General features: G+C 39.4%; 2 protein-coding genes across 8 annotated transcripts; one reads left to right on the top strand and one right to left on the bottom strand.

Moving 5' to 3' along the window:
- The first annotated feature begins 1,140 nt into the window (after positions 1-1,140).
- LOC143854380 (putative ribosome biogenesis protein RLP24) lies at positions 1,141-7,177 on the top strand. Its single transcript, XM_077364311.1, has 5 exons — positions 1,141-1,263; positions 4,430-4,535; positions 6,095-6,208; positions 6,302-6,438; positions 6,703-7,177. The coding sequence occupies exons 2-5, from the start codon at positions 4,455-4,457 to the stop codon at positions 6,869-6,871; spliced, it is 501 nt and encodes a 166-aa protein (XP_077220426.1). The 5' UTR covers positions 1,141-1,263; positions 4,430-4,454; the 3' UTR covers positions 6,872-7,177.
- A 655-nt stretch (positions 7,178-7,832) lies between these two features.
- On the bottom strand, positions 7,833-12,987 carry LOC143854141 (cationic amino acid transporter 1-like). 7 transcript variants are annotated; one of them, XM_077363951.1, is made up of 6 exons: positions 12,915-12,987; positions 12,724-12,797; positions 12,318-12,367; positions 11,498-12,003; positions 9,289-9,902; positions 7,833-8,857 (listed from the first exon to the last, which is right to left on the bottom strand). In XM_077363951.1, the coding sequence occupies exons 4-6, from the start codon at positions 11,919-11,921 to the stop codon at positions 8,045-8,047; spliced, it is 1,851 nt and encodes a 616-aa protein (XP_077220066.1). In that variant the 5' UTR covers positions 11,922-12,003; positions 12,318-12,367; positions 12,724-12,797; positions 12,915-12,987; the 3' UTR covers positions 7,833-8,044. The 7 variants fall into 7 exon arrangements, with proteins under 7 accessions (XP_077220066.1, XP_077220065.1, XP_077220062.1 ...); XM_077363950.1 differs by lacking the exon at positions 12,915-12,987 and having other exon boundaries at positions 11,498-12,006; positions 12,724-12,880; XM_077363947.1 differs by lacking the exon at positions 12,915-12,987 and having other exon boundaries at positions 12,724-12,880.
- Between the last annotated feature and the right edge of the window lie 9,458 nt (positions 12,988-22,445).

Genomic DNA, 22,445 nt, shown 5'->3' with positions numbered 1-22,445 from the left:
AACATGAGTTGGCAGATCTATTCATTTTATTTGTCTGAAACATATGAATGCAATGGAGACATTCAAACAATGTGGGCCCACTGTGTTTTTGGTAGTGTTTGGATTCGGGTATGGGCCCACATTGTTTGGATGATCCAAAGCGTTCATTTGATGGGCCTTGACATAGAGAGGGTGTGCCCAAAAAATCAGCTCCATCGGATCATCTTAACCCTTCAATATGTGGACGAACCGTCAACTGAGGGGGCCTACCTTATACAAATTGAAACCACAGGGGGGCCTACTTGTAACTTTTTAAACATTAGGGGTTAAGTTGAATGTGTGAGAAACCACAGGGGGTCTAAGTGTATTTTTCCCTACCTTGGTTACGACTTACTAGGGCTGCAAATGAGCCGAGCCGAGCTTTGGGGTGTTCGGGCTCGGCTAGTGAAATATTCTAGAAAGCTCGGCTTAAGAGGAACGAAACCCAAGCTCCCTCTAAATCCAGTGCCTTAACCACTCTGCCAAACCTTCATTTGTAATAAACAACCCACGTTCTTCTATTTTATATAAAAAAAGCAACACAATCCAAACTTTAAAGCTCGGCTCGTTTATGAACCGAGCCTAAAAAGCTCACGAGCTTTTCTGAGCCGAACTATACAAAGCTCAAGTTCGGCTCGTTCATTCTGGCGAGCCTAATTTTTAGGCTCGGGTTCGGCTCGTTTAGTAAACGAACGAGCCCGAGCCGAGCTTTTAACGAACCCAAACATGTTCCCGAGCCGAGCTTTTAACGAACCCAAACATTTTCCCGAGCCGGCTCGGTTCATTTGCAGCCCTACAACTTACAACATAAAACAAAATTGAGGGTTGATAGCAAAACGGGATGTTGTCCTGTTGAAAGAAAAAACAACGGGATCCCTCATCGTCCCATAAAACAAAAGCATTTGGGCCCGTATCTCAACTCCCCATTAAAATTCCCAAATCGATCAGCCCCTGTTTTTTATTTTCAGAAAAAGTATCCCGTTTTATAAGTGTTTTGGGGCACAACCTGTTTAGGCTGTGGCCCATCTAATGGACAGTTTGGATCATCCTATGGTGCGGGCCATAACGTACTTTTAATAAAGTAAGAGTACCCTCATCAAAACACAGTAGTGCCGATAACATTTCCCTTTAATAAAAAACTGTAAAACCCTACTGGTATCCTCCTCTCAATAACTTGTCTATAACCACGGCTCCTTCCCCGCTCAAGCTGATCTCGTATCCTCGTCTTTCTTGATCCCGGATAAGGTATGTCTCTCTCTTCTCTCGCTACTAATACTAATCACTTCTACTCTCTCTCTCTCTCTCTCTCTCTCTCTCTCTCTCTCCTTGGGTTTAAATGAAAATTTTACTTCATGCTTTAGTTTCATATTTAAGGTTCAAGAGAAAACCAAACTCCATCTAATAACATCCTTTGGAACAGTTTATGAGTATCCTCTGTAACTGATCACAATCACTCAAACATGATGCTTTATGCTCTCAAATTGTAAATTTTGATTTTTTTTTATCGAATGGCAATAGATTTAATTAATCAATATAAAATAATTCTGGGTAAATTGTATATTTTGATATTTTGAAAGCCTTTTTAGCTGTAAAATAATTCTGGGTAATCTCTGTATGAGTTTTTTTTTTTTTTTTTTTCTTTCTGAACGGCAGCTGAATTCATTAAAAGGATCGAGATGGTCGAGGACATACAAAATAAAGAAAGAAATATACAAAATGATAAAGAGACAAAAAAAAATATGAAAATTTAAGGGGGCAAATAATCAAAAAGACCCAAATCGTCCTTCTCAACCCCTTCTCTTGCAAGCCTATCAGCCACAAAGTTAGCAGACCGACATACATGGTGGAAGACAACATCTGAAGCCCCCAATCCAATCTTGGATTTCATCAAAGTACCTAGCAAACCTCCAAGGGAGGGCGAAGATGCTGAGGTCCAGCTAAGAAACGCATCCAATGGATTGGTAGGGAAAACCCAAGATATGCCAAATCTAGATAGGACTACTCCAAACCTCCCTAGCGACTTTGCAGTGAATGAAAATATGGTTAACACATTCTCCCGCTTCCAAACATAAAGTACAATGATCAACTATCAATATATTTCGCTTTCTCAAGAAGTCCACCGTTTGGAATTGCTCCAAAAGAGTCGCCCTCCCAAAAGTGCACTCTTGACGGAGCCTGAATCGTCCAAACTCTAGCTGCAGTGGAGGAAATAAGACTAGAATCAAGATTCAAGTGATATGATTTAACCGAGAATTCCCTAGATGCGTTCCATATCCATATCCTTTTGTCCTCCCCAGACTGGTTAACGTATCCATTATCAAGAAGCTCTAATAGTCTTACTATTATGAGTTTAACCTCCAGGAGGATTTCGAAGTTCTTTGCCTTGAAATCCCATGCTCATGATATACCCATCTGTCAGGCCTCAAATCATTCTAGAAAGAGATGAGAAGGAAATTTAAATTGGGTTTCTCTCACATGACAGTTTGACAATTGTACTGCCAATGTTTTTTTTTTTCTTTGATGGCTTTCATTAAAAGAAACAACAAATACAATGGGGTAGAGATTACCCCACAAATTAAGAATCAGTAAAAACAACCCTCTTAGCCAAACTATCCGCCTTGTCATTAGCACCACGCCAAGAGTGACGAAAATCGAACGAGTTATGGTACTGATTGCAAAGATTCTTGATTTCATTGATGAGGCTAGTAAATCTCCAAGGTCCCAAAGTAGGCCCTTAATCCAAGCGATCCCACTGGATGAATCACCCTCTATCAGAGGCTGATGGCCCTCGAAATAATGCGAATACTCCCTCGACCTAGTGAGAATGGATTGAACTTCGGCTTCATTGGAATTCCTCCGCTCAATCGGGCCCAAAAAATTAAGAAGTACCAACCCTGAATGATCTTTCAAGACTCCTCCAATACCAGCAGGGCTAAGGTTTCCCAAAGACGCACCATCAAAGTTCAATTAAATGAACCTAGATATTGGAGGGGTCCACTTTGGCTTGCATTTTTTCTTAGGCACCCTATCCTTGATAATAGTATCCCAGTTGTGAGCAAAGCCACTAACCGAATAATCTCTAAACTCCTTTGGTCCACTGGTCCAAAAGATGAAGTTAATTCAATTCGCACACCAACCCACAAGGGGTCTTATCATTGTCATTGAAGGTTCTAGAGTTCCGTTCCAACCAACAGACCAACTCACTGTGAAGGGACAAAATCTCTAGCAGATTCTACTTTTCTGGCCAAGGTGTGAGCAATTCCACCCTTCAACAAGAGCTAGGAAGGAGAGGGGAAACACCCTAGTCATTGAGGTTAGGGCATTGGACCTTTGGAGGAGCGGTCACCAACCGGAATATGGACCACTTACTACCATGCGCCCTACCCTAACCAAACAGGAAATGAAAGACCAGCTGAAAAAGGCCTCTGTCACTTGGATGTCTAAGAGCTGCTTCCTTGAGTATAATGTAGAGAACCGCCCTCCATAACTCCTTAAGCTAATGTCTTAGTTTAGCTCTAATACAACCAAGGTTGTTTGCCCAACTACATAATCTGTATGGCCATCACCAAGATTTAGAGCTCTTATTCCAGCCAACAGGAAACAATCATACATGCTGCAAACTCCCATCAACTTGTTAATGTGGATCAAATTGAGGTAGACATTGCTTAGACGGAGATGTTGGAGAATTTGGATGAACAGACTCAACAGTCTTTGGACACACACACATATATTCACACACACACACACACACACACACACACACAATGATGAGAAACTCTTGACTCAACAGGGTGCATTTTTTTTGTTTTTGTTGAAGTCACTTGATTTTATTAAAAAAGACGTGAAAAACTTACACAAGATCATTGGGCAACAACTGCCCGCTATACATATAATGATGAGAAACTCTTGACTTTGCCAATTTATCAGCAAGGTCGTTAGCCCTCTTGGGAACATAAGTAATCTCTCTACCCCAACAAACTCATAAATCTCATCAATGAATCTTGCTAGTCTCCATGGCCCAAGACTACCCCCTCGGGCTCAAGAAATCACATTCTATGAATCCCCTTCCACCTCAGTTCTCCCATCTGTAAGAAAGACTGCTGATCGAATACCAAAATGTGTGTGTGTGTGTCCTTTAGCTTTTGAAGTACTCTGAAAAACCCAGTTTAGTTATGAGATGGTGACCAATGGTTGCTAATTCCTTGGAAATTTTGCTTCATAATATTATACTGTATCCATATTTGTGTCCAATCTATGCATCAGTCAAAATATCACGACTTTTGGGTATGAAACACTGTAAGCAATTAACTTTTGAGGCCTTAGGAAGATCTGTTTGCTCGTTGGCATTAAGTAATGAGTAATTGTGAGATGATTTATATTTAACTCCGTCTTACCATTTGATTTTCTACAGGGCCCTTTTTCGGCTCGTAAAAACAATGAGATTAGAGAAGTGTTGGTTCTGTTCCTCCACTATTTATCCGGGACATGGTATTCAGTTTGTTCGCAATGATGCAAAGGTAGAGTTATAATTTTCTCGTTTTCTATTGTCTTTACTATTCTATGCCAATATGGGCATGCAGTAGTATGATGCATTCTCACTGGTAAATCACGAGTAGGATTTGCTTCCATATATGTTAATGTCCATGCTGATTTTATCTCAGAGATATTTTCTGTTTTTGGAGTTTCTTATTTATAATACACGGGCTTGTTTTTCATGTTGTCCTTAAGCAGTAGTGAATTGATGATACTTTTCACCCTTTACGTGCCTATGATGCAGAACTAATGGGAAAGCTAAAGGTCTTGTTTTCAATTAAGTACTGGAAAATCTAATAGAAATCTACTCAAGTTAAATCAATCTGGGGTTTCGAAAAGGTATTTTTAACCAATATGATGATCAATGTGAAAAACAATGTCTCACAGGAACTTTAAAATCTTATAATTGCAACAAAAGTGAAGAAAGATGAGAACAAGAAGAGAATATGAGAAAAGATTGAGGAATACCATTGAAGAAGAGATAGAAAAAGATAGAACCACGAAGGCATCACATCAGGGCATCTATGGTTTTAAATTTCCACTAAAATCAACACGATCAAAATGTTCCCTCCCCCCCTCCTCGCACGCACGCACACAAAAAAAAATAAAAATCAAAGTGCATACCGAAACCAAAAATCTCAGTGTATTTTTAGATATACTATATCTGCATATGTTACATAATTATCTTTATATGAAATTGAAATGTTGTGGATGAGTTATGAATAAATATTTATATGAATTTCATGTGGAATTTGCTATGTATTAAATTATCAGACATGCACACTAGGCGTTCGATGTTTTTAAACCATTATGGATTGTGGTCTTACGTATGTGATGGTTTCAAAGTGTGTTTTTGAGCTTATTCTAGCATTTCCTGAAGTTTTGTCTCTAAGTTATGTAATTTGCATATCTTTCCATATGTTTCCATGATTTTGCAGGATTTCCACTGAAATTTCCAACTGAAACTGTAAGGTTTCCGTTTCCGTATCGAAACTGAAATCGAAATTTAAAACTTTGCCTATGTATAAAGATAAAACGAATACAAAATAGATTTCTTGGTGGAACCCTAAATGACGCTTGATTGATCAAGGGCATTGGATCATCCGATGTAGGTGCTGGATCATCTAAAAAAGTTGTTCCCAATAACATTTGGCCAAACTACTGGTTGTCGTTCGGATCAACAGTATGATCACACAGATGAGGTAGAAGTGGGGCCCAATCAGTGTCTTTTAGGAAGGGGCGTAAAAAGGGCTTGTTTTATAGCATTCTCTTTAAAGAAACTGAATTACTATTTGATCACCCTTCTGAAATTTAAACTCTGGTTTGGATTTCCTGCCATGCCTTTTGGGCTCTGCACTGATGCACAAGTTTAAGCTGATTTTCTCACTACTGAAGTTGTATCTTGGATTAAGGAATGAGGTTCTGGAAAACGACTATATTACTTCTTTAGCTTTGCCTATCATTTTCGAGTTGTTATCCTAAATAATTGCTTTGGATGTCATCTTGGTGGCAAGGTTGGGTTTTGACGAACATCTTTCTGCAGATTTTCCGCTTTTGCAGATCCAAATGCCACAAGAACTTCAAGATGAAGAGGAATCCTCGTAAGGTTAAATGGACAAAGGCATACAGACGCTTGCATGGGAAGGATATGACACAGGTAAGAATTTTTTTTCTCCCCTTGCAGGTCGGTATTGATAAATGGTTAAATACATCACTTAGTACACAACATGGTTGTTTGTCTTATTTCAAGGATTCAACCTTTGAGTTCGAAAGGAAGCGAAACAGGCCTGAGAGATATGATCGGAATATTGCGGAGAACACACTGAAGGCCATAAAGAAGATTGACAAAGTTAGAGTGGATAGAGAGGCCAAACACCATGCATTGAGGTTTCTCCATCACTTTTTTATGTGGTTTCTTACTTTATTATCATGACTAATGGGTTCGGGCATTTGTCATTGTTTAGAGTGCTTAAAAAACTTTCATGTTCATTGACTCAGTTGAGTCGAGCCGGTTTTGGCTCTACTGAGTCAATGAATGCTTGCGATTTGTTGAGGCTACTATGGGAATCCCATATTTGAAATCAAATTCCCAAACAATTGCTCATGTTTTCATTCATCTCACTGATGTAAACACTTCTGAGAATTTTACAGGATGAAGGGGAAGAAAGCCAAGGAGCAGAGAGAGGCGGCAAAGGAGTTGGAACAGAGCATTCACATGGTCAAGGCTCCTACAGCCCTCCAGCAGGAACCTTCATTCACCCTTCCAAAGGTCAAAGTCCAAGTTTCCAACCCGCAAGAGAATCGTCTTATGGAAGAGTGATGAGTTTCCTTGCACGGAATGAAACATCTATCGCAGTAGTGCAATTGATTATCATCCTTCAAATGGTTCTGAGCAAAAAATTGCAAAGGTTCGGTGTCGAAATGCTTTTTTTTGTAGAGTGATGTATTTTTTCTCTGCAAACTTGGGATAAAGTTTGATATTGTGGGTTCAATCCCAACTTATGTTTAGAAAGGAAACAAAACGGAGTTCTAGTGTTTTTTTTAAAAGTCAGTAGGAGTTCTAGCTTGTTGATTGAATATTATCTACTAGGCTGATGATAAATTGATAAGTTCCTGTTTTATTGCATTTTCCAAGGCTATGGGTTGTATTTGTCCTGGTTTTTCTTGTTTAGTGTCTTCTTTGTTGAGCTTTACTGGGGAAGATTTTATAGTGCTCCGTTTGATTATATTCTTTTCATGAGTTGGGTTTTTCAGGAGGTACTTGCTGTTTTGCTATTGAAACTGTTTCATGTCCCTAGAGTGACTAAGTGCGGCGCCCATAAATCAGCCTCACTTTTTTGTGAAACACTTGAGATTTTTTTTAAAAAAATGGCTAAACGATTGGTATTTTAGTGAGATTAATCTCAGCCCCACTATATATATTGTGGTACGCATTATTGGATGATCTAAACCATTTAAATGGGCTGTGCCCCAAAAATCATATCCATAATGATCGCAATCCAGCGATGTGTAATATGACGCATGGAGCCCGTTCATGAATATATCTGTCCATTTATATGGGCCTGTCACCAAATTACTTTTTATTTTTTTCTGAAGATTCAGTCCCTAAACAATGTAACTAACATGTAGCTGAACCAGATTATAGAAGAAAACCCCTTTAGTACATAAATTCATAAATTGTTGGGTTATTTTACTTTTTTGGCTCCTTTATACGTTAAGTTCTTGATTTAATTTTGTGTACTCTGTATTGAGGGCATTTCTTCATCTAAACATTCCAATGCTTCAGTACTAAATAAGGTTCTTTTATTGTCTCTGATCTTTCATTTGTAGTGTAGATGTACACACCTCCACATAAAAACATCATAAATTAAGCTGACGTGTTCACACAAATCTACTTTTCACACAAACCATAACAACAATCTCCCCTCCTTTTTCACACCCATTCTTTCTTTCTTTCTTTTTTTCAGTAGAACACCCTTTCTTTCTCCCAATCCTACATAGTAGCATTAGAAACCTTAACACCATTTTCATCTCCACCCATGCTGTACTCCGGTCGCGACGTGCCATTCCCCTCCTCCACTGCCTTCCATTTGGCCGGATCTCCGGCCCTGTTCTCGTCAGCCTCCTTCGCCGTATCATAAGAAGCATGAAGACCCATAAAGAAGTAGTAAATCAACAACAAAGCAGTCCAAACACCAAACCTCATAAAGGATTTCCCATCAATTGACCCAAGCAAAAATATGTTAATGGCAATTGAAGCAGAAGGCAGCCATGGAACTAAGGGCACTCCCCACAGTTTTGGGTCCCTCGCCTGTGGCACGAAAAGCTTCAGACCCAATGTCGCAAGGAACCATATCGGAACAGTGATCACATACGCAATCCAACCGTGTTTACTCGCCGCCCAATAAGCCGCAGTTGCGATTGATGAACCCAGTATAAGAACTAGGTAAGTGATCAGTCTGTTGCGGTGGGATTCTGATGTGACTCCGGTGACGTAGTATCGCCGGACGAGGAGGGCAACAGCAACTAGCATGAATATGAAGAGGGTTGAAATTGAGAGGAGATTGGATAGTATTGTGAGGTCGGTGAAGAAAGCGATAATGGCGGTGGCCACAAGCATGACTATGGTGGCGTTGATCGGAGTTCCCGTCTTGTCATGAACTTGGGCTAACCACGGTGGGGCCATGTGGGTCCGAGCAATGTGGGTCAGATATCGGGCCTGACCCACGGCGCTGACGAGTAGGACCGTTGTCATTCCTTTTAAAGCGCCAAAGGCGACAATGTATTTCGCCCATTTCATTCCGACCTGTTGAAGTATAAATGATTAAAGCTTAAGCTTTCGAAGTAATTGGTTGTTTCACATGGTATCAGATCTATCGCCTCACAGCAGGTCCCGCGTTCAATAGAAATTATATGATGGGGCGTATAAACACAGTACTCATACTCATTATCCCACCCTTGATATTTGATCCCAACAGTCCTCTTTTTAAGAAGTTGCCATTGGGTCAAAATATCAATGGTGGTACTTCCATCGTACCACCTTTACGTGTTTATATGCCCATTCATCATATAATTTCTCTGGGTTCAAAACGCAACAACTCCTTGATATTAAAATACACGTGCAGCCAACACAAAAAAGCGGGGCTATACATGAGGGGGAGGGTTGATTTATAAATGATTAAATAACACCAACTATAACAGCTTAAGCTTTTGGAGTAATTGGTTGTTTTACAATACCTTTTCGAATGCGACGGAGAATGGCGCGTCGGGATCGATCTCTGTATAAGGCTGCATTAAGCAGAGAGTGATTGCCATAATGCAATATACGAAAGTTGTGATCGACATTGCACCGACGAGTCCAATCGGAATATCTCGCCCTGGATTTTTCGTCTCCTCTGCCATGGTGGAGACAGCATCAAAGCCAACATAGGCGAAGAAGAGGACAGCGGAGGCTTTGAAGATGCCGCGGGCGCCGAACGGGGTAAAATTGGAGTAGTTTTTTGTGTCGGCTTTGGTGAGGCCGGCGATGATTATGAAGACGATGACGATAGCATGGATGATGGATGCAATGTAGTTGAAACGAGAAGTGCCTTTGGTGCTGATGATGGCAACTATACAGATGATGGTGATGACGGCGACAGCGATTGGGTCAAGGTGACCGTAGTCTGGGGAGATGCCGTGGATGATGATTCGGAAATCATCGGGTTTGTGGTTGAGGAGGGTGGCGAAGTAGGACGTCCAAGAGCGAGCCACAGCAGCGCCACCGATCACGTACTCTAGTAGGATGTTTCCGGCGGCAATGAAGGCTACGAAATCACCTAGCTCCACTCGCAGATATGCAAATGACCCGCCTGAGTAACAGTGACATCTTAGATAAATATTTTCGGTTTGGGCAGTGATAAATCGACCCCCAAATATCTTAAACAAGGTTTTAAATTTCAACCGAAATTCAAAATTCGGTCGAGACCGAAATCGAAACGTTCCGAAACCGAAATGGGTGAAATTTACCAAATTTCAGCAAAATTTTAGTTAAAATATTATTATTTTTATTTGTTTAGAAAATTTCAGTCGAAATTTCGGCCGAAAGCACTGGCCTCTATGAGGCTCGATTTAAGATAATGGGTGTTGATTTATCACTGCCCCTTCTATTTTTTTCTTTTTTTTAATGTGTATATAGAGGTATTTTTAGTCTATTAGGAGGTGTTTTCCACTCCTTCGTTCAGCATTTTTTAGATCACTTCTGTAGGAAAGTCTTGGCAGATGAAACATAAAGACAAGCGAGCGATGTGTGTAAACCGAAAGTGAAGAAATTAAATGCAAATAAATGAAGCAGAAGTAGAGCTACTTTTAGTCTTTTACGAAGAGACTATTGACATTTAGAAAAAAAGCCATAATTGACTTTGACTTCAAAATAACTGAGAGAAATGAATGTCTCCTAGGCTACTAGTGATTTTATTCCAAGTTAATTTCTTGGAAATTACTCCTCCCTACTGATATTTGCACCACCATGTTTTGATGATTTTACTAACTCATCTTGTCTTTTATAATTAAAACAGCTGTCAAAAGTTATTATAGCTCCCCAAAACTCTGCCATGCGTATTAAAAAAGAAAAGACAGGCTGAGTTTGTGCAATTATTAAAACATGATAGCACCAATATCAGTAGAGCCTTGATGGTCAAGAAAAGACTACAAAAGGAATAGAAATGTGGTTGTTTTAAGGAAAAGACAAACAAAAAGGGTGGCCGGGGAAAGAAAAGGTGTGAATATATCATTGCACTTTAGTCCACATGGAAGGATTGTCCTGTTGATCCAATGGGAAACGGTTAAGATCACCTTGATAGGACTATCCTAGCCCTTGATATCTTTATCAGTAGCCAATTCTCAATGAATACATGAGAAGTATTTTGCAGATTAATTAGGGATTTATAAGCAAAGATAATCCCATTTTATCTTTCCATTTCTATTACCTGCAACTGACCTCTAATCTTATCTTGATTTTCTTTGGGTTATTGTATTTTTCTGTTTGGTGACTCCGAATCAAACCAATCCGATTTCGGGTTAGATGATTTGGGCTAGGGTTGAGAGATTTAGAGATGGGGTTGGGTTAGGGTTGACTATCCTCAACCTGAGGCTTGGGTTGGGATAGGGTCGACGAAATGCTATCTGGGGTTGGGTTAGGGTTGGCCTCAACCCGACCCGGGTTGCACCCCTAGCAATGGTCTCCATGGTACTAGTGCACATATCAGCGGAAGGACAGTAGCTCATTTTCAATCTAGCAAATCCCATTGCAGATTACTGATTTATAAGCAAATTAAAATCCCATTTTATGTTTCCATTTCTATTACCGGCAATCATCATGAAAATTTTCTAAAGGATTCATTAGCCGACCCCAACTGGTCTAGGACAAAGGCTTAGTTGAGTTGAGTTGAGTTGAGTGTTTTGTTACCTGCGACCGGAATTTCAACAGCAAACTCGGTGTAACAGAAGACTGACAGCATGGCGGAGATACCGGAGACGACATAGGAAAGAACAACAGCAGGTCCAGCCTCAGTTTTAGCCTCAAGGCCGGTGAGGACGAATATTCCGGCGCCGATAACAGCTCCGATGCCGAACCATATGAGGTCCCACCATGTGAGATTCCTCTTCATTTCATGATGGCTCCGGGCTCGGACCTCATTCAGCTCAGTATCATCCAGTGACCGAGTCAGTAACCGGTCCTGGAACCGAGTCAGAGTCTGACTCAGTGCATTCCCATAACTCGTCCAGTTCCTGAATGATTTCTCCGGTAGGAAATCCTCTTTGCTGCATGAACAATTACGCCTTTTTATAGTAGTCATGTCTGTGCTTCCTCCTTCGCTAATACCACCCATTTTTTTAATTTTTTTTCCAACTGAGAAATTCTACTTTGATTAATCTCAGTAAAACTGAGTCAGGACTAGGCTTTTGTAATTTCTGCTGGGGAAATTAGGGTAAGAAGATCAGTTCAATATAATTGACAAATCAAACAATTATTTTGAAGATTACGAAATCACCACATTAGTAATATGTGTAAAATGACAATAAATTTCCAACAATTTCAAAGAAAAAAGAAAGGAATTTTCTTTTTATATGATAGAAAGTCGGAATTTTCAAAGAATTTAAGAATAGCTCAAAAGAAAATTTGATAAAAAAAATGAAAAAAAAAAAACATTGGAAGAAGGTGAAAAACACAGACAAGAGAAAGAGATCATTAAGAAGGAAAAAGGATTCAAAGATTAGACAAATACCTCTACAAGAAGAACTGAATCATCTGAAATCCTCAGATCTCAAACAAACTCTGAAACAAAATTGTGAAACATGTTTTCGATGAGAAATCAATGAAAGCGTGTATAAAACAACATAACTCTCTTCTACTAAAATAGAAATCTTGGATGAAAACAAGATAGGTCTAGATCGGTTGAATAACATAAAGTTTGTCTAAGAATTCCTTGTCTCACTCAACAGAGAGAGGTCGAAAGCTACAAGTTATCGGCTTTTTTACTACAGATACGCAGGAATATCGGGGGGAAAAAAACACGAAGAACGAGACAAGAGTCTTCGATATTTTATTCCAAGATTCATAGAGAAAATGAAAAGGAATCTCGAACAGTAAAAGCGTGTGAGATTTGTTTAGAGAGAGAGAGAGAGAGAGACCAGTAAAGTTTTCTCCCGTTAAATTGCAGAAGAATTGTCAGAATCCCGCCGTAGAGATCGCCTGAGTAAAAAATCTGTCCGCAAACGTCGGGCAATTCCGGCAGTGTTAAACCCGGTGTTAAACGTGAATGAGGGTGTTCAAGACGGTGACTATGGAATAAACAAGATATTTATAGGGGGTGAACTCTTACCTGTTGTACCAGCCACTAACAGTGGAGAATTTCTAACAATTGGAGATCTCTTGGTACACGCGCTTCCGAAATAGTATTCACCTGTGGTAAATTGGCGGGTGTTATTGGCAGTGGGGTTTTTGCCGCTACAATTGGTATCAGAGCTTAGAGAGTGGTAATCTAATTTGCCTCCGGAAATGTCCCTCAGGAAAGATCTCGGAAACTCAAACCTCAGTGTAGTATCTCGTGGTTCCCAAGTTGCCACGCTTCCACGTGGAGGGAGAGATTGTTAGTGTTCCACGCAAATGCAAATACTCCCACATCGGATAAGTGAAATGGATTGAGGGGTGGTTATCATTAAATTCCCTATAGCCTTAACTTTTGAGAGTATGTGGGACAGCTTACTTGGAATTTGATAAGTGTTTAATATGGGAACGGAGGTGATGTGAAAAGTCTTTAAAATCTTTTTAGAAGTCAAAAGGCGAGCTGCTGGTATGCGACGCTGGCTTACTTTCTTTTCGTTTGTTTTTTTATTGGCTTAGCTTAATAAGGAGTAAAAAGCCTGTCAAAAAAAAGAACTAAGGTCTTGCTGTGAAGTTGTGGTTCCATGTGTCAATAATCTGGGTTTGAAGTCAAACGGCTCCGCCTGGATCAGATCTTTTAGCTGCAATATTTTTTGGGAAATGTTATCAACGCTACTGTATTTTGATGAGGGCACTCCTCACTTTATTAAAAGTACGGTATGGCCCCCACCATAGGATGATCCAAACCATCCATCAGATGGGCCACAGCCTATATAGGTTGTGCCCCAAAAATCATTTTCATAGGTTGATCCTAACCCCTCGATCTGAATGTTACAGGGTTGATCCTAACCCCCTATAGATCGGAGGGTTAGGATCAACCTATGGAAATGGTGTTTTGGGCACAACCTATCTAGGCTGTGGCTCATCTAATGGACGGTTTGGATCATACTATGGTGCGGGCCATCACGTACTTTTAATAAAGTGAGAGTGCTCTCATCAAAATACAGTAGTGCTGATAATATTTCCCTTTTTTTGTGTGTGTGAAGAGGCTAAAATCAGGAAACTAGCATTCAAGTGGTGTGACGTGCCTAAAAATCAAGAAACCGAGAACTTTTGAAAATAGGATCGACTTTTTCCTGCTTTTTAGCCACTTCTCACTGTCATCTCAATGATATATCCATACAAATAAGACATAAATATAACATTTTCATCACAAATCATTGAAAAGGTGAAAATTTTCATCAAAGAGCTTCTTTCCGCGAGTGTCCGTAGCATCTAAAACCATGCCAGTCAAATAGGTAAAAATGATCCCAAGCTTGGCAAGAGAAGAATCTTTTGCCGACGTGGCCAAGTGCATTTGCGTGTCTTACTTTCAACTTCAAATTGGAAGGATCTTGTATCCGCACCCCCTTTTTCAACATCTCCATGTCATTTTGTTTGTCTTTTTCATTAACTTTGCTGTGAAATGCATTGAAAAATCCCAAGGCTCCGGGGTGTGGAAATATCATTTCTTAGGAGAAGACCTTATCTATTCATTATCACATTGTGCCTTAATGTACACGAAGCTTGTGAGATAGGCTTTTTGGATGAAGGAAGATTTTTATTGGACATTTTGTCCATGAATAAACTTTTCAGCATTTTGCTAGACTCATTTCCCACGGGAGAATATCAACTTGCATGAATAAACTTTTCAGCATTAACGACCTGGCAAAAGCGACCCGTGCCCGCGGATCGACCCAACCCACCCGCAAGTTTGGGGGTACGGGTCGAGTTTTTGGTAACCCGTAAAAAACGACCCGTGGGTGATCCAACCCGCAAAAACACGGGTTGGGTCGGGTCAACCCGCGGGTCTTTTGCATTTTTTTAAACATTTTTATTTTAAAAGAGGAGAGGAGATCAAGGGCTAAGATGAAGGGCCATTTCTCTTTACTCTTTCGCTTAGTTAGGGTTCGAGAGTTGAGACTTTGACAGTTTGACTCTTTGAAAAGAAATCAAGAAAAGAAGTAAAGAACGTAGCATCTCAAGCTTGAAGAGGCTCGATACTTTTTCCCTTCTTCCAAGCTCCCAAGCTTATGCTCTCAGACCTTAGATCTACCCTCATTTCCAAGATTTGTCCATTCTCACGGATCTAAACCTTAGATCTGGGCCTTGTTTTCTTCTTGTTCGTCAACCTAGCCGGAGATCCGACCAACTATTTCCGGCAATCTCAAGAAGAGAAAGAGGGCCATAATGTAAATAGGTTGTGCCCACAAAATCATTAGCATAGGATGATTCTAACCCTCCGATCTAAAGAGGGACTGACAATATGGAAACTTCTATAGATCGAACGGTTGAGATCATCCTATGGCAATGATTTTTGGGGCACGATCTATTTACGTTGAAGCCCATCAAATGGACGGTTTGGATCATCCTATGGAATAGGCTGTACTGTCCATTTTGAAAATTCAGAAACAACATGCGGGTAACCCGCGGGTCGACCCAACCCACACGCACTGGGCACGGGTCACCTAATTTCTGACCCGTAGGAATGCGGGTCATTTTGACCTGCACCCGCATGACCAACGGGTCGACCCGACCCACCCGTTTGCCAGGTCCTAGACTCATTTCCCATGGGAGAATTATCAACTTTGGGACCTTGAAATTCTTCTCCCGTGTAAAATTTTCATAATTTTAATTTTTCCCCTGGACCCAAATGAAAGCACATTTTTTTTTCTTGGATAGAACATGAATAGGTATTGAGACATTTATATTGTGTGATATTTAATAGCAACAAGTAAATTTACATTTATAAAGGTTTAAATTAATTGTGGAATCGGTGATGGCAACCCAAATTTTCCTATTAGAAATATATTATTTATAAAATATTTATGGGCAGCAAATAAATTTACATTGTAAAGGTATAAAAGTAGATAAAGTAAAAGATAGATTCGGAAGCTTTTAGATAACCTTGGGGCTCAAAACTCACTTTTACCATCAATGATAAAATGCCATTGGGTCAGGAAATGTACGTGAGATGAAGAACGTTGATCATATAATACATCATGAGGCCACTCACACAGTCAAACGGTCTTTGTCCCATCGTTAAAATGCTAAAATAGGCATTGTCACACTCCTTAAAAGACACTTATTGGCCTCACTGCCTCGTCATGTGTGTGATTAGATCTTTTGAGCCGAAAATAAGCCTGGCAAAAATGCCGGATCCATCTCCATCAAGAAAAACTAAAACAATAAGTTTGGGCTCAGTGATATATCTCACCCTTTTCTTCCATGGGTCACCCCCTTCCAGTGTATTTACGACTATATTTTAACACTAGAAGGGGATGGCCCAGGGAATAAAATGGTCTGAATACATCATTTCCCTAATTTTTGTGGGCCATATCTTATGCCCCACAGGCTCTGTTCACTTCTTTTCCCTTGTGCTGTTTTCCCTGGAAAACATCATTTTTTTTTTCTCCTGACAAGACCTTGGCAAGACACAATTTCTGTGTTCACTTCTTTCCCAGGGAAAAATATTATCAGATGTGGAATTTGTTATTTAAAAGCTGAAAATGACATGGGAATTGACTTTTTTCCTGTTACTCGAGATTTGGTTTTCGATTAAATATATCGGAAAGAGGCTTTCCAAGGAAAACGAAACATTTTCTTGATAGTTTTCCTGGATTTCTTTTCCTTCTGCCATGTCACCCGGAAAGGAAAGGAAAACGAAATCATTTTCTTTCCTTTCCGGAGAAAAGAAGTGAACAGAGTCATAAGGAATAAAAAAACATTGTCTTTCACCATTAGTCGTGAGAGTGACTTTCTGCCTAAGTCTTTTTCATTACATGCTCAAAAAGCATTTAGTAGTCGGGGTTTGATGGCAACTATAGTTTTCGCTTAATATATTGTGTAGACAGATGAAGTCAAAACACGTGGAGTGAACATAAGGTAAAGAGGGGGGGGATTGAATCCAACAAAACTCCACATTTATCTATTTAAAACTGCAAGTATGATTGTTGGTATAAACCCTTGACCGAAGAAAACCATGTATGAAACCACTTTTTTTTCACACAAGTTGCAGGCTATCCAACTGTGCTTTCCATTTATCTGAGTTTTGACTAAAACAAGTAGGGAAGTTTGGAAATGACTACTACTCTACTATGCATATGCATTCTAGTCCTTCATCTTAGGAATGGTGTGCCCCTTCCAACGTGTGGGTCGTCATCTCATGATGCCTACAATATCAACGGTCTCAGTTGGACATACAAATCCGCTTGCGGGACCCAATATTTGCCTATTACACTCGGTTTGGATTGTAGGAAAAACGTTTTCTGAGGAAAAATTTTTCCTATCATTTTTCATTTCAACAATTTATAGTGACGTGATAAATTTTAAAGATATCATTATAAATTTTTTTTTTACGTGTAATTAAACAAGGGAAAAGTAAGATATTTTGGAAAAGTTTCTTTTCCAAACGTTCCCAAAAAATTTGTTGGTGAGAATACTGTATAGTATGTTTTAGTAGAGTTGCTTCAAGGCGCATAATCGCTTTCCTTAAGACAATTTCCACCCCCACCAATTGTGTGCAAAGGGGATCCGAAAATTGCCTCTAAGATACAATGAAGCCTTGTAGGAAGATCCTACAAATGTTTGACGACGCTTTGCACAAGCGGAATCAAACCCAAAGCACCCTTTTAGTACTTAAAGCCTTAGAAAAATCTCTAGATATTGTTTCTGCAGAGTAGCAATATTTAGAACACCGTTTTTAAGAAACTTAAGTTACAAAAACAAGTAGGTAGAGGTTTTCAAGAGAGAGAAAGATACAATAGCAACTGTCATACGAAGGACATATTTTCTGCTCTTTTTATAGAGCTTTTGATGTCTTTTCATTGTGAAAAGCATCCCCTCAAGGCAACTATTAGATTTGCTTTGAGTAATAGCACTTTCATCACAACTCGATCTTCTCGATACAAATGGTTTGGATCATCCACAAAGTGTACCGTACGTTTTAAATCATCCATGTTTGTTGGGAAGCAAAAGGACATGAAAGATTCAAACTTGGCAGTGAAAAGTCCTTTCAAATTTGCCCCAACGGATAGATTTTTTTGCAGTCGCGGTCGACTGGGATAGGGTCGGTCAACCACCTTTAAGCATCTCTAACTTTTTATTTTTTCCGACACAATGAACCGCGGTCGACCGGCCATACCTTTTTGGAAAATAATTATATTTTGAGTAACTAATCCGCGGTCGACCGAACAACACTCGTGGTCGATCGGCCTTGTAAAACTTTTCTAATTAAAAGTAACGAAATCATTTTTCAAAACTGTAATTTGACCAAGATCATTTTGAAAATCTCTAACAAAATTCCAGCAATCGTTGATCCCTGACAATGACTGTCCACCTAGTTGTTTGTCTATAATCAAATTCTTGATCTTTTAAGTGCCATTTGGATACACGGATTTTAGTTTAAAAGCAGTGTAAAATTCTAGAATTTACAATGGAAGTAAGTTGCAGATGTTGGGTCCGTAGGTTGTAGATGAAAGGTTTAAGTAAGAAATCCAAGTTTTAGAAATCTCTCCCCCATCCTGAGATTTCTAAAACCTGAAAACAGGGATGATATCCTACTCTCTCGTTCGACGGGAAGAAGGATGATAAATGAGAAAAAGACTCACTTCTGTCGTCTTCCATCACGATTTTAAGGAAATCCAAGATTCTAAAATACTTCTTCATGTGGATGGATTTAGCTTTATTGTGGACAAGATTGATTTTCTTCCTGTGGTTGGATTTAGCTTTATTGTGGACGAGATTGGACAATGTTTAAATCTGATTGTACTTTTCTTCTTGCTGACGTGGCAACATGTAGTTGCATGTCTTATCTTTTAACTTCAAAAATCAAAACGGAAGGATTTTTGTCAATCTCGAACCATACTTGTTTGTTAGGATGCAGGCCCACAGAAAATGTTCTTGGTGAAATAAATTATATTTTCACGCCTCATTTTCGACATTTCCACTTTATTTTGTTTGTCTTTTTCTTAAGGACCAATTACCAATGGGGGACAAACATTAGGCAAAATTATCAACAGGATCCATGCTTTTCAAAAATTATCAATGGGGGACAAAAGAGGTCTTGTCAGTAAAAGCTGGGCGAAAATGCCCTTTGGCATTTACAATACGTTTTGACCTTGGTTTTTCCTTCTTCCCTCTTCTTTTACTTTTCCATTATCACATTTTTTATTTTTTACCCTACCAGTCATCTTCCTCCTTGTTCAGCCACCATTGTTGTTTGCAAATCTTGAAAACTTGAATGTTGAGTTCTTACCATTTATATCTTTGTATTTAGGTTTTTTTTTTTTTTTTTTTTTTTTTTTTTTTTTTTAGGGTTTTGCACTATTTTTCATTCCTCTGTTTCTGATTTAACTTGTTTAGGGTTTAAGCTATTTTTTTTAGGGTGAGTTCTGGAGAAAATGCATGGATGGCTTCACTCACTTTTTTGGAAGGCAAGTGGTTGTATAAGAAAAAGTTGATGTAATACATGAATGGATGGCTACATATTTTTAGATTTACTTAATTTTTTTATTTTTTTTGTAATACACAAATTGGGATGTAATACATAAAGCACATTTAATGAAAACAACATCCATTTCTTTTGTTATTTCTATCATGAGCAGAATTGTAATGCCATTAGAAGAGTTGCTATAAGCAGGGGGTTTTGTAGCAGAAGGGGTTTATCAACTCTCTGGAAGGGGGTTAGTAACTCTCAAAAGTAGAGTTACCAATTTCCGAATGGGCTTATCAAGTGCTTGAAAATTGGCCGAGAGTATTGGAGTTTTGGAAGAGGGTTTTCAAGTCTCTAGGAATGGGGTTATCTAGTATAAAAAATGGGGTTACTAATTTCCGAATGGGGTGATCAAGTCCCTGAAAATTGGCCAAGCGTACTAGAGTTTTGGAAGGGGGATTTCAAGTCTCTGGGATTGGGGTTATCTAGTATAAAAAATGGGGTTACCAATTTCTGAATGGGCTTATCAAGTCCTTGAAAATTGGCCGAGGGTACTGGAGTTTTGGAAGGAGGTTACCCATTTTTCCAAACCAACCCGATCCAACCCGATTTGCAATTTCCTCAACCCGACCCAACTTGACCCGAACGGATTTGTAATTTCGTCAACTCGACCTAACCCAATTTCCAATTTAGGTCGGGTTGACCCGATTTGATATGGTACCAACAGTTGACCACCTCAACTCAAGCCAGGTTGTTTTGGATTTTGAGAACCAATAGTGAGTCACTAATAATCAGTTTTTGGCTCACAATCGGTTCTCAAAATCCAAAACAAACAGGAATTAACAATTAACAAAGGGAAATGTTATCCGCACTACTATATTTTGATGATCACACTCCTCACTTTATTAAAGTACGGTATGGCCCATACCATAGGATTATCCAAACCGTTCATTATGGACTATGAAGACTATTTCAATGTTGAAAAAGATAAACAGATACATAACTTCTTCAGATGGAATATAGTAATATTAATATAAACTAGGATCATATGTATATGTTGGAATTAACATCACTACTAAATAGAAATTTAAAATTTCCAATTCGGGTTGGGTCGGGTCAGGTCGGGTCGCCCGACACCCCAACCCAATTTCCAATTCGGGTTGATTTTTCCCAACCCGATTTGCGAAAAGCTTAACCCGACCCAACCCAAATTCGGGTTGAACCCGACCCAAGTTGCATCCTAATTTTTTTCCATGAAAAGGAAACCAAAAGTGTTCCTATGACTAGTAAGAAGGGATAGAGAAATAGGCAAAACGATCGAGAAACTTTTGCTATTAGGTTTTTTGAAAGGGCGATGATATTTTCACCCCCTGCAGTACACATTTGCCCACGCGGAAAATATCATTGCTGAAACCCAAGTATAAAGAGACGGTTTGTTTTCTTCTCTTGTTGGGTTGCGGGAAAGAGGTTGGGCGTGGGTAATCTTGCGTGGGTCGGCAGCACAGGAGGGTGAAGGCTCTTGCCGGTGCGACAAGAGTAGGAATGTGAGAGAGAGAAGGAGAAAGAAGAGGGTTCTTCTTGGGTTACTCTTGGTGTACGGTTGGGTGAGTGAAGCAAGGAAATGGTTACGCGTTTTTGGGTTTGGGTTTAATCCATTGTAATTCTTGTATATTGTTTTCTCACAATGGAATATCGTGTTTATCGCCTGTGTATATAGGCTTGGTCGAACCACGCAAGTCTTGATGTTCATCTCGTGGGCTGTTTTATTTTCTACTTTTCTGTTAATTTGTGAACGATCACATTTGGTTTTGCCCCGTGGATTTTCTCAACAAAAAGAATGTGCTAAGCTATACAATAGATAAAGGAAAACATACATACATCGCAAGCTTTTAGATAACCTTGGGGTTAGTCATGTCCACCCTCAAAAGTTACTTTTACCATCAATCATAAGATGCAATTTCAGGGTCCAAGGCCGCAATAGGGGACTTGTATGTGAGATAAAGAACGTTGATCATATAGATCATCATGAGGCCACTCACACAGTCACACGGTCTTGGTCCCATCGCAAATCGAAATCCTGTGCGTCAGATAACAGACTATAAAAAATCAACGGTCTTGGCAGAATCCTAAATGAGACTAGATGGATCAAGAGCCTAACATCATCCGATCAAGGTGATCTCAATGCCATTCAATCGGGCTTTAGATCAATTGATTCAATTGCGTAAACAATGCAGAAGTGGGGTCCGATACGGGTTTCTAAGGAGCATAAACATGCTAAAATAGGCTTTGTCACCGCCTCGTCATGTGTGTGATCCGAAAATAAGCCTGGCAAAATGCCTTTGAGAACACGTTAGTCATATAATAATCTTTGGCTGTGGATCCATCAAGCAGTATTTAGGTCTCCATCAGGAAAAACTAAAACAATAATTTTGGGCACCCTTTTCTTCCATGGGTACGAATTACAACCACGTTTTTAATTTTTTACACTTAGAAGGGGATGGCCCAGGGAATAAAAGGGGCCAAATATATCATTTCCCTAATTTTTGTAGCACATATCTTATGCCCCAGATGGAATAAAAAAATTATCTTTCATCATTGATCGTGAAAGTGACTTTCTGCTTACGTACTCAAAAAGCATTTAGTCGGGGTTTGATGGCAACTATAGTTTTCGCTTTATATATTGTTTAGATTTAGATGAATGAAGTCAAAACACGTCGAGTGAGAGAATAACGTATAGAGAGTCATGGAATCAAACCAAACTCCATATTTATCTTTATAAACCTTGACCGACGACAATATGTATGAAACCACTTTCTTTTCACACAAATTGCAAGCTATCCAACTGTGTTTTCCATTTCTCTGAATTGACTAAAACCAGTTACAAGTTTGGAAATTACTACTATGCAAATGCATTCAAACCAGCAGAGCTAAAACAGACCCTTTTTGGGCTCACTTTGTAATGTCTAGAGTGCGACAAAATTATCGTCGAAGGGGATTCCTTAAATGTTATTCGCTGGCTTTCGGGTAACGCTTCTCCCCCTTGGCGATTTTTGCCTC

The sequence above is a fragment of the Tasmannia lanceolata genome, unplaced genomic scaffold (genome assembly GCF_043159265.1).
Source record: "Tasmannia lanceolata isolate RefF3 unplaced genomic scaffold, GAP_Taslan_0.1 ptg000020l, whole genome shotgun sequence".
NCBI classification, from domain to species: Eukaryota; Viridiplantae; Streptophyta; class Magnoliopsida; order Canellales; family Winteraceae; genus Tasmannia; species Tasmannia lanceolata.
Note: the sequence above shows the minus strand (reverse complement) of the source record. Positions and strands in the feature narration are given on the sequence as shown.